Genomic DNA, 12,544 nt, shown 5'->3' on the forward strand with positions numbered 1-12,544 from the left:
CTTTTATACTAAATATTTTTTACTTCCAAGAAACCAACGATCTAACATATTCACGTTTATATGATTTCATAACATATGACACAACGATCCATACTTACATGTCTAAAATATAAAAACTTTAAGTTGAGTTTCATTATGTTATGATTGTCTTAGAGTGACATTCAACAGCAGTTATTACCACTTCTGATTAAAGATCTGACCCAACACAATATCAGCATTAAATATTTTAATCCTTCCTTTTATTATTTCTCTCAGCACATTTTTTGAAAACAAACCTTCAAAACATCTGGAGCAAAGAAAAAAAGTTACAATTCAATTATTTTCTCGAACCAAACTAGTTCATTAAAACTAAAAAATATTAGCAAGAAATTTTATACAAACATCTCACAATTATTTCCTTGCTACAAGTTCCAGAAGAGTGGAAGTGATTTTGTCCAGGCTGCTTTTGTATTGAGGACCCCTTTGCATTCTAGGTCCTCGTTCCATGTGCTGGGGAGATGCAGATCGGTGTGACTCAAAAAACTCCTCACCAGTGGGCTTGTAGTCAAGAGCCTGCACAGGTGTCTGGTACCTTTCAGGGTAATGTGCTGGCTCATTTGGATGTTGTGTAGGTGAAATTTCATCCCACCCATAATCTTCTACAATGAAGACATTAGGAAAATAACATTTTACAACTGGAAGAAACTGCAAAAATTTTTACAACTGTGATTACTTAGTTTCCAGAATTGTGATATTTGTTCCATTTCACATCTAGTTTATATTTTAAATTAGCTTTACACAATCCAGACAACAATCCTTTATTATATGACCAAAAAAAACCCTGAATCTACTGAGCCTATGTGATAACTGGCTCTTTAGTGCCTTGTGCAGAGAGCATAGACAATCATCTCATTGTGTTTTTCCTTTTTACTTACCTTTGTAGGGGCTTCTGTTTGAGCGTCTAGGTTCACCACGCACAGGATGGTGGTATTCTTGGAGCCGCTCATCAGTCACATGCTCGGGGTGCATGTGGTCTCTTCTTCTGTGATCTTCTCTAGAGTAGAGGTCTTTTGGTCTTCTCATGTCTGAATCTTCTCTTGGGGTCCAGTCATAGTCGTCTTGCACACTCTCCTGTGAATCTGACCTCAGACTGTTGTAATGTTGGGGGATGACTGCTCGCCCCTGGATGTTTTGCTACAACAACAAAAAATGCTTGTTTAATTTCTCCTCAACTGCACATACTAAACTATGAAACTACATTTCCAGATTTAGTACTGTTCATTTATAAATGTCTACTCTGTAGTTGCACATACCATGGTTTTCTCTTGTTTTTTGGCCTCGAACTCCCTCAGGACACCAAATAGTTTGTTCTTAAGGAAGTCAGCCTCTTCTGCATTTTCTATTTCAATGTTTTTCTGGTAGAAAGGGGTGATTACGATATGGTTAAGTTTCAGATTCAATGAAAAGCTGTAAACTGAACCTTCCTCATAACAAACATCTATTTATGTTCTTACCAGCATATCAAAAACAGACCCTGTGTCTGCAGCACACTCTGCCACAAACTCTCTCTGGTAGCTTTCAACATGACAAGGGCTCTGTGAAAACAACACCTTCTGATGAGTTAGAATTTACTTAATATATATGGCAGTTGCATTTTGGAAAAAAAAAATCTTTGGATGGTTACAGAAGAATTCTGAGAAAACAGAAAATCTTTGGTTATGACTAAATAACAGTGGGCCTACATTGCACAAATAAACAAAGAAAGACAGCTGTTACAACCACAGATAACCTGGAACAAAACTCTGTAATTGTCAGAAATTTACAATAATGTCACAGTGTGACTGTTGCTGAAACTTAAATCTACAATGCTTAAAAACCAACAGGTATGCATCATGAAATGACACATTGATCAACACTACAGTGTTTACCAAATCTGTTATCCTCAAGCTTTCTTTGCAAGTTTAAAGTTGGTCTATTTTCCTTAGTCATGGCCAGGTTCTCATTCTCCTTCCACTCTTAATTTAGATAATTTCCATACTTACATCTACCACTTGTACCCCAATTGTTGACTTAGCTTCATTGTTTAAAACCATAATAATGCTGACGGATGACATGCTCTGATGGCATCTAATTTCTTGCACTTTGACCTGAATCGAGGTCTGAGATACAGGAGTTGTTAGCATCACACATCTGTCTGCATCCAGAATCCCAGTTTATTACATTCATGTTGTGCACTGAGGCTGAGAATGAACTTGTATGACTGTAAGTTTCACAGTCTGTATAAGCCTTAAAAGCCGGTGTTTACTTTGTCCATTCACAACTGATTAGTTACAAGGAAAATAAGTCCAGTCCACACTCAAACATAGTGGGTGATGGTAGAGGACCTTATTGTTCAATGCCATTTGAAATGTAAGTAAAGAAGAAGATGAAGCCTTCAAGGTGCTGCAACATGGCAGATGACATGAATATCCACCCACTTCCTCTGTAGATACAAAAAGCCCATTCAAAGGCAACTAAAAAACTATGCTTCTTCTTGTATGATAATGCACTGATGATACATTGATTCATTGCATTCCATTTCTAAAATAGTATCCTCCTAAAACCTGTTTGCTGGCCTTTTAAAAAATACTTATTTTATGACAGATTACTTGTGAGTCTGGGTAATGGTCTGGGTTTTGCCGTCCACGGATTTCATTCCCAAACAGTGAACTGGCTGATGTAGGGCGACTGCCAAACTTTGACCTTGGAGGCCCAAAGTCATCACGAAACCTTAAAAGATCAATGAGAAAGCATTAAAAACAAATCCAACCAGCGACATGGGAGAACAGTTTTTACAGATAGCCTTGTGCATTTCAACTCACATCTCCTGCGCTATTGTCATCTCTTCTTTAGTGGCGTCAGAGAAGCGGCTCTTCCTTTTTCTTTTTCCCAGTTCCTCTCTACTAGTGTGCCCCTGTAGGAAGCGCATGAATGGCTCTGGGATGTCAGAAACGGTCCTGTTAATGTCTGACAGTCTAGTGGGACTTGCTCTGCTGGGCCCAGATGTGACAACTGCCTCCTCTTGACATGGTTTCATTATTTCTTGCCGATAATCTTTGATCACATTGACTAATTGGTTACGTGAGCAGTTGCTGTCTGAAGGCATGGGAAATCTCATCCTGTTGGCCTCTGGTTCACTTGACCTTGGTCTTCTATCAGATTCCCTGTCAAGAGGCCATTGGAGTGAACTGTCTTGGGGATATGGATCCTGTGGGGACTGATATTCAGCTTGTCTCTGTCTAACTTCCTCAGTGTAGAACTCCTTCAGCAGATCTTTTTCTGGGTAGGACCCTCTGGGGCCTGATGGGTAATACTCTTCCCCCTGAGCCTGGCCACGTTGCATCTGCTCCCGAGAACCAAATCTAGAAATTCCATCACGTCTTTGTCCTCTTTGTAAATCATCAGTGTAATCCTTTTCATATTCCGTGCGATAGTCGGGCTCCATATACCTCTCCCTGTGCATATCGCCTTCCCTGTAATCTGTCCTCAGCAGATCCTCTTCCCCCTGGTCATGGCTCAGACCGTCTCTGTCTGGGTTCAGCATGTAATGGTCCTCTGGATGAGCTGGGAATGGATTTGGGAAATCATTCAAACGTCTCCCTCGGCTATTGTTGAAGCTCGTGAGTTCTGGTAAGAGTGGTGGTGCATCTCGGTGGGCCGGATGAATGTTTCTGTCTCTATTTTGCCATGGACGAACTAGGGAGAGAAAGTAAATATAAGTAAATAGAAGTTTATTCACAAATAAGGATATGGTATACATCTGAATAGTATTCTTAACATATGAACCAAGTATAATTTGGATCTAAAGCAGTGATTTCCCCATTTCCATCAACTGATAATGCTAATATGCAAAATTCAAAGCGTTTATTGTCATATGCACAGTGAGGAAACATATTCCCTGTGAAACAAAATTCTTGCTTTGTTGTCCACAGAATGCCAAATATATAAAACTCAAGTATGAATAGATAAAAAACAAGATAGATAAAATAGTGCAAAAAGCAATTTATAAGCACGAGGTATCATGTGAAGAAAAAAAAAGTACACAGTACAAATGTAAATGGTGCAAACTGAAGATGTAAACTGGTACAATTACATGAGGTAGTGCCAACAATGGTGGCCCGTGGTTGTAAAGTTATGATGGTAGTTCCACTCATTGCTTGTTTTTAATTCTGTTTTTGTTTTCTTAGTTTTTCTTGAGCTGATGAAAAAATTAAGTTCTCCCTAAGGATCAATTAAGTTAATATGCATCTGTATCATATGCTTAAACAAATATAAAACACAACAAAGGAAGTATTTTACACAAGTTTGGGGACACAAAATTATAACTGAAGTTCTGTGTACCTGCTTATCAGCTTCGACATATCTTAAGCCTTTATTATGCTTAACAAAGGCTACACATCTCTGAGCGTGTACATGTTTAAAGGTCCAGTGTGTGATACTTAATCTAGCCAATGAAGCAGTGAACAATTATATAAAGAAAATTCAATTATGAATATTATACTTTATTTCTGTCATCAGATCCTCCACAATCCCACTAAAACTTTAACACTGGACATTTAAATACAAGTTCATTTACCAAAGTGTAGTACCCCTTTATGATTGATGACATGTGAGTTTCTTGTCGGCTGTGGATGTCTGTCTGTTTGGGTAAATGAGTGTGGGAGTGTTGGTCAGGAAACTTTAATAAATATAAGGCTCTGTAACTGTTCCACTCATTTCTGACAAATAATACCAGAGATTTTGAAGGATAATACAAGCTGCTAATGATGAACTACAGTAAATGTCATAAGTGAAGAGAAAACAATGAATAGGCAATGTATGTTGGAAGTTAATGAGCTGTAAAAAAGTCCCTAACAGGCAGTAGTTTAATTACCTGATTATATTGCCCTTCATTCACTTTCTTTATAGTATGTCTATGTATTACATGTTTTTGGTCTGCATTTAGTTAATACTAGTTCATAGTACAGACCTTGACAACACATATTAAGTGACATTGTAGTTCATGCTTAAAAGAACAGCTATTTTTGTTATACTAATACTTGAGCTCTTGTTTTACCGTTATGAAATAGAAAAGGAGGAGATGACAAGATCCCGACTCAATCATATTAAACAGCTACCTAACCCTGATAACTGTAACCTCATTTCTACATTTATTTCCAAATAGAATTCATACTGCAAATGTACCTCTTGAGAAGTTGAATTCATCCACAATTTTTCTATTTTTCTTCAGTGACTGAAACACACAAAAGTGGGAGTATCAACAATTATGTCATTCTGATGCAAAAAATACATGAAATTTAGGGATATTCAGTGTACATGGTTACTGAAATCTACCACCACTGGAGTTCCTCTTCCATCCTGTCTCTCAATGATCTCTGCTCTGGCCCGGATGAGCTTTCCTGACTGTGTTGTCATAGTTTGTTTATCCCAGGTCACCAAGTCTGGGCGTTTCACTTCCTACACACACACAAAATTTAAGACATTCTCGCTTGATTCACTTTAATTCATAAGCAAAGCAGATACTGAAGTTGAACTGGGGTTTTCTGATGCCTTTACCAAATACTTCTGTCGGTGTTTACGTCCAATCAGATGATGAACCGTGTCTGGTAGGTTTGAAGTACTATTACATAGTCGACATGTGTATCTGGGGCCTGAGTCAGTCATAGAACAAGGTATTTCTTCCAAATAGTTTAAACCTAGGGAATAAACAGAAAATGTTCCACACAAATCAAATCATATTCAAGGAACAAAATCCAAAAGAGTTGAGAAATGTGTTGAGTTATTTACCAATTATAGGTTCATTAAGCTTCAGGTAATGCAGATATTGTAAAATGTCCTCAAAATCTGGGACGATGTGTTGTCTGACAGTCTTCCCTGGAAAATCAAACAATCAGTCAGCATAAGACAACGATTCATTACAAAGGTGTTGTCATCAGACATGATTACATCTAAAGTGAACAGTTTACATGTGCAAAGAATGCATTTGGTCATGTTTTTTTTGGGTTTAGCAATGTATTAGTGCCATTATACATTCTTAATCATCTTTAGTGTCATATTTCAGAATTCCATTGGCTTGTCCAGACAGAGAGCAATTTACTGAGAACTCTGAAGGTTAACCATTTCAATGCGAGACCAGCTGTGTGGGTTCATACATATTTTAAGTTACAATCAATGCACCAAAGTTCATACACCGACAGGTTTCTGGATGCAGTTCCTTTTCCATTTCTGCTTAAAACCAAAGTAATCCTCTGTCTTTATGCTGCTGTGGGAACGTCCTTCCTTAAATGTCTGCAAAATCCATCTCACGGAAGTTAATTTCACAGTCATCTGAAGTCTGTGGGTTTCATTCTTCAGGGTACTTTGAATGTCTGTGCATATTGTGACAGGCAGGTAAAAAAAATTGCTTCCTCTTCCCTCTTTTGACATAATCAGCTAAATGTTGATGTCACTTTGATTACCTAAGAGTAGAGGAAAGAAGAATTTCTCCTCTGCACAAAAAAGTTTTCAAAATATGTTCCCATACATTAAGCATGAGCACAACATAGCAGCCTGAACAAACAGAAACACACTTGTCACTGGCTGAGAGCACAACACATCCCACAAAGACTAAAGCAGGATTGTGCTTCACACACACAGCAATACACTACTGTGGCTTGTGCACATATGCAGGATGTGACATTTTTTCCCGCTCCATATCGAAGTTGGCCATGCGGTGCAGCGAATAGTGAGAGCTCCAGCTCCTCTGTGAACCTTTCCCATAATACCTCTGTCTGCATACATAAGAGGAAATATTTACCTGTTATCTTCACAGAGGTAAGATTCCAGACTTTATTCAGTGAAGTAAGGATGGCTGCAGCTGAATGTTGGGTGCTCATTAATTCTCCAACACCAGGACAATTAAGTATGCGTATACTCGGCTAGTATACAGCAAGCAAATGTGGCTAAGTCTGGGGGTTCCAAATATGAGCCAAGTGAAAGTGACAGCCAGCTCCAGTTACCTGAAGTCCTGCTACCTTGAATAAAACCAGTGTACTTCAGCCACTTCTAGCGCATCAACCCTTATAAGACTAGCATGAGTCTGACAGCCAGGCATGATCAGTTGATAAAGCTGTTGAGCTACTTTTGTACCTGAAGAACTTTACTTTTAGTAAACCAACTGTGTTGAGTTGAGCAGCATATACTAAATAGCCAGCAATTTAGAACTTTTACTCCCATGTAAGGACTTAAACATCTTATTCCACAAATATGGGCATTCATCTCACACTTTAACAGCCTCCTCTCTTCCAAAAGGATGTACACGAGATTTACCCACATTCCACAACATCCCTCCCGAAAGGAAGGCAAAGCGTATTTTTTTTGGTTCAGTTTGTTTCTTTGTTTGTTTGTTAACACTTTAGCAGCAAAATTATTGGTTGAATTTATATCAAATTGGGTTTATAAATTGCCAGTGACCCTGAATAGATGTGATTATATTTTAGGAAAAGTAGGTCAATGAATTTTTAAAATCTTTTTTCTTCCCCATTTACTTATGATGGTTGAAATTTGTCTATGCTGTCTATGTCTACGCCGACATCAGCACACACACAGACATGATGACATCAAGTGGATCGATGCCAAAATAAGGTCCAATACATGTAAGGGGTGGGGTTTGTTGTGCCTGGCACCACTTGTTCTGTTTGATTCCAACAAAGCTGTTCACCCCAAAAGTGTTGGAGAGTATGAGGTCAGTAAAGCAGACTGTAGCGCTACATTTTGGATCAAAACCTCAAGCTATGATACATAGTTGAAAAATGCTGGTATGTGATTTTACTGCAGCACAATCCAGTCCAAAGGTCCTGAATTCCACAGCCCTTCTGAGACGATGACAACACGGTTTGCACCGATTAGTTGACTTTACCACCAAGAGTCAATATTAACAGCATGACGTAGACTGGCCCCTCACCATGTGATTATGTCATGACCAACGGCGGCCACAAAAGAGTGAGAAAGTGAAAAGCCTGGTTATTCACTGCAGGATGCCAGCACCTGCAGATTAAGTGTGTGGAAGTGCCCTGTGTGTTTCCCCTGGATCCAGCTGCTTCAAATTTCCACCTCCAGTCCAGCTGTGTCACATCTGTGTGGCAGTTTTCATGTCCACTGCAGTTACTGTGTCACCTTCTCCTGCTTCCATGTGCTATGTTTAAATTTTCTGTCTCAATATACATCTCTCTTGTCTTGTCTTCCTCCTTGATGTTTCTCCATCTTTCTTCCTCTTTTCTCTTTTGCTCCCTCTTTCTCCAACATCTTTGAAATATGTAGTGAGTGAGGTTCTGTTTTACACATCTTAGGTGCTGATCTCTTTGGACAGAGAAATTGATAGTTGATCATGTGTAGGTCCTGCTAGTATGCCAAAGGAGGTCTCCAGCTGTTGCAGAGTATGCAGCCTGACTGCGTATTCTTCATTTGCGACTAGACAACATCAGTGTCACTTTTACAACACAACTGTCAACTCTAAAAATCTGGATGTCAGTCAACCCCTAAACACAGCCGCAATAAACCAGGCAAAACTTGGGAGTGACCTCATACCTTTGCATGTACACCAAATGAATTACCAGAACAAACAACAAAATATACTCGAGGACATAATAAAGTAGAATGAGCAGGCTGGACATGAAGTCTACTTACCCTCAGCAACAAAGATATCCTCCTTCTGCCAGGAATGAAAGGAGAGTAATATAAAGTCAATCAGTGCTGAGTAAACATGACTCTAGTTAGAGTTCACCACTGCTACAAACAGAGAAAGTGTTATATCATGGAAACACATATTTTCGACAGGATGAATAGTTAACCAAACCTACAGCTCATCTGAGGTGCAGTAAAGGTCAACAGGGTGTAAAATTAACGCTCATCCTCACCTGCTCTTTGTTTTTTCCATTGCAAGGAAAGTTTCCCATTTCTAAGCATAACTGCAATGCACTAATGTATAAGGAGAGAACTAAGAGGCTTTTGAAAGTTAAAAGCCAAATTTCACATGAAAATGCAACTTGTGTCCACTGCTGAATAAGATGACCAAAAGATTTCAAGAAACATCTGAAACTGTGTTTTTGGAAATCTCATTTTCAAGATGGATAACTAAGTGAAATGCGGCAGCAAGACATTTCTAGACTGAAGGACTGAAGCTGCAGCTGTGGAAATGCTGCTGTTACACAGCAGGGACGTGCTAGTATCAGCAAAGCTCAGCTGTCAAAGTATTGTCCAAGCAGGTTTGGATCGTCTGAAGTGTCTCCAATGATGGGCTTCATTGCACAACATAAAGCCATTATAGCACCTACATGGGTTTTACCTGTGAACTTGGATGTTAAAACTGCATGCAAGACAGAAGCTCAAGGATGGTTTCCATATGAAGCAAACTGCTGAAAGGAGCTGATAAGAAAGTCAGGTTGAGTTTCTGTTCAACAGAAGGACTAAGACCATACAGAAAGAACAAGACAGAAGGTGAATGGACTCCATTGAAGGTTTTGTCACGAAGTTCATCCAACATTTTACCGACTTCAGTTTCCTTTGTTTGACTGTATCAGTAACCCTGATAGCCATTTGCAACCAACTATCAAAATAGCCATCAACAACCTTTTCATTGGCATGGTATGAGCAGATACCATGGCATTAAGCTCCACTGTCAATATCTGACTAAGCCAAAGGTTCAGTTAGATGATGGTCTCTGGAAAAAAAAAATCATTGAAAAAACCGAGAGAAGTTTTGCAATACAGAACAATTATGCATCATATTTCTAACCAAAAAAAATTTTTTTTTTTAAATTGTAGTTGCGCAAACACGTTGCATGCAACACAAACTTCTAAAGGTGATGATACAAGATGGACATTAGGGAAGTGAAGATAAACTCCCCCTTGAATGACCAGGACATAGCCTTCACAATAGAAAAACAAAAGAAAGAAGTGACTGAACAATATTTGGTTAAGGTATCAAGTATGCAGCACAAACCAAATGTCAGTGTGCAGAGGACATGGCCTTCCATCTAAGCCTGCTGTACTTACTGTCCGGTCTGTATCTTCGGCTTCCACATGCCAAGTCTCACTGTGTTTGTCTAAAATGGAAACAGATCTAGTATAAAGTGAGTAGAGAGCATGCCTCCAGTTAGGCCTCTTCATGACGTATGAAGAAAGGGGAACAAAAACAAAATCCAGGGTATACTCTTTTCCTGGCAGGTCCCTACCTTTCCATTATGTTTGTAAAGACAGTTGGTGAAGATGCTTTTCTGTAATCCTGCTGCTGGACAAACAAAAACCTGGAAGATTGACATCCCCTTCCTGTCCAGAGGGAACCAGTTCAAAGAAGGTTACATGGATGTAAAAAGATAAAAAAGGACTCAACGCAGGCACAGGGTTGTCATGAACCACAGTGTTCCACTTCACATCTGGCCGATACTCCTACCTGCCACCCTGGCCTCTTTGGGAGAAAGACAGGACATGACCCTCAAAGGAAACTGTTCCCTTTATACATCCTTTACACCCCAATTGGTTTATCCTTAAACTTGTGAATTTAACACACAATTTTTGCTTTAGTGTCTGCTTTAGTGTGTACCTTAATATGTCCAGATGTAGTAAGGTGTATTTTGTACAAGGTATCGCCTCTTATCGATTTTGCACAAATCTGAAGAAAAAGAGAATAAAAAGAATAAATGAGTAAGTACTCAGGTACATGAAAGAGAAAATGAATGTAGCTCTAATTTGTACTCATACTCATAAAGCGATTAAGAAAAATCATTGCTACATTTCTTAGCATAATGAAGTCCCATATGACAACACTACAAACTAAAACTCTCAAAACACCCATGAAGATCAATCAACATCTGTTTAACAATATCAACAACAATAACTTTTACAGCTTTCGAGTGTGGTTCATTTCAGCGCTGTGTTAGGGCATGGCCAAGCGAGCAACAAAGTGAGAGAGCATTGTGCAGCAATACTAATCATTCAATATCTGTGTTCACAAATTTTGCAGCACTCATAATAGCTCAATTTGTAGGTCTAAGCAAGTACTTTAACATGCCATTAAGGAATAATAACCAAATATTTAATAAAAACATGAATTTATCATCATTGACAAAGCAATGGAGGGAAAATATAAGGCAGTTATTCAAGGTTTGGAAAAAATGCCAAATAGTGCTGTTGTTCAGGAAAGTGCAAATATTTATCATACCACACTTTTCTTAATATATGAGTACTCTATATCCAAAAATGAAACTGATAACATTTTTTTTTATATAATTTTAAAATACATTAATTCATGGTAACAACGTGAGAATCCAAAAAAGTAACAGAGTGAGGTGTCAGTTCAGTGTGATGCACCAGAATAATAATCAAAGATTTTATTAAGATACTGATCAAATGAGCAGTCTTTGGTGACATATGTTTCATTACTGTATTTAATAACCATCTTTCTGCTGTTTTTTATTTAACATTCAAAATCATGATAGTATTTGATTACTATGAAAAATAAGATTAGACACAGGCACATATTTGGAACATATTTCTTTATACATTGCTGTATACATTCATTTACAACCTTTACTGTTCTTAATTTACACTGTATTCTCATATATTTTCTTATATATCCAGTTGTAATTCAGGTATAATTTGCATAAACACAGTTTTAGAAACTAGAGATATATGTCTTTTATACTGAATAATCAAAAATATTGTTTTAGAGAAAAAAGAAATTGACCCTGATGTTTCCTTTGGCTTGGCCAGGCCCATTAGACTACATCAAGCATTACCTGGTAAACACAGCTAGCTTCTCTCCGAGTGCATAACCTCTATAACACATAAAACAAATTCTAATGTTATACTTACATCACAATAAATAAATTGGTTTTCAGCCTCATCGTCGTACGGTGTTTCAAGTCCGTCCATGGTCACAGTTCAATATATCGTTAAATGCTACTAGCACACCACACCTTAGCTACTAGCAAACGATACCGACAGTTTGACAACGATGTATTAGCTGTTGGAATGACAATCTATCTGTTAGATAGAAATACAGTCACTGGATTTTTCTGAAAGGATGAATAATGTGCTTTTATGTCACACTTATGCCGTAAAAGGCTAGATCTGAAATAATTACGGACGATAATTTTATGAGTCTTAGTGTGTTGATTTCTTCTGCTTCTTCTTCTTTGGTTTTGATTGGCGGTGGGCACTCGACTTAACATATGCATTACCGCCACCTGCCGGACTGGAGTGTGGCGTAGTAGCGTTACAGGAAAATTCTTCTTCTCGTTTAGATTTCCGGCAGAGTAAAAGCAACTGTAGCTTATTAGCGCCATCAGCAGGTCATGCAGATTCATGCAGACTCCATGAAAGTTAAAGGGGGATTGATCTAAAGCAGGGGTGTCAGACTCATTTTAGTTCAGGGGCCACATTCACCCCAATATGATCTCAAGTGGGCCAGACCAGTAAAATAATACCAGTGAAAAAAGTAAAATTACATCATGATAATGTTTACATCTTCATCGTTTCTTTAAAAATCT

The 12,544-nt window shown here is 38.3% G+C and overlaps 1 protein-coding gene across 3 annotated transcripts; it reads right to left on the reverse strand.

Moving 5' to 3' along the window:
* Nucleotides 1–214: 214 nt before the first annotated feature.
* Nucleotides 215–12,195, reverse strand: LOC115427953 (uncharacterized). Of its 3 annotated transcripts, none has more exons than XM_030146705.1 (13): nucleotides 11,868–12,195; nucleotides 10,597–10,665; nucleotides 8,683–8,707; nucleotides 5,806–5,892; nucleotides 5,575–5,714; nucleotides 5,356–5,475; nucleotides 5,203–5,251; nucleotides 2,841–3,714; nucleotides 2,628–2,748; nucleotides 1,494–1,574; nucleotides 1,293–1,394; nucleotides 915–1,173; nucleotides 215–638 (listed from the first exon to the last, which is right to left on the reverse strand). In XM_030146705.1, exons 1-13 carry the CDS (start codon nucleotides 11,925–11,927, stop codon nucleotides 391–393), a joined length of 2,235 nt encoding a protein of 744 aa, XP_030002565.1. In that variant the 5' UTR covers nucleotides 11,928–12,195; the 3' UTR covers nucleotides 215–390. The 3 variants fall into 3 exon arrangements, with proteins under 3 accessions (XP_030002565.1, XP_030002564.1, XP_030002566.1); XM_030146704.1 differs by having other exon boundaries at nucleotides 5,353–5,475; XM_030146706.1 differs by lacking the exon at nucleotides 8,683–8,707 and having other exon boundaries at nucleotides 5,353–5,475; nucleotides 11,868–11,936.
* Between the last annotated feature and the right edge of the window lie 349 nt (nucleotides 12,196–12,544).

Source organism: Sphaeramia orbicularis, chromosome 11 (genome assembly GCF_902148855.1).
Source record: "Sphaeramia orbicularis chromosome 11, fSphaOr1.1, whole genome shotgun sequence".
Classification (NCBI taxonomy): Eukaryota; Metazoa; Chordata; class Actinopteri; order Kurtiformes; family Apogonidae; genus Sphaeramia; species Sphaeramia orbicularis.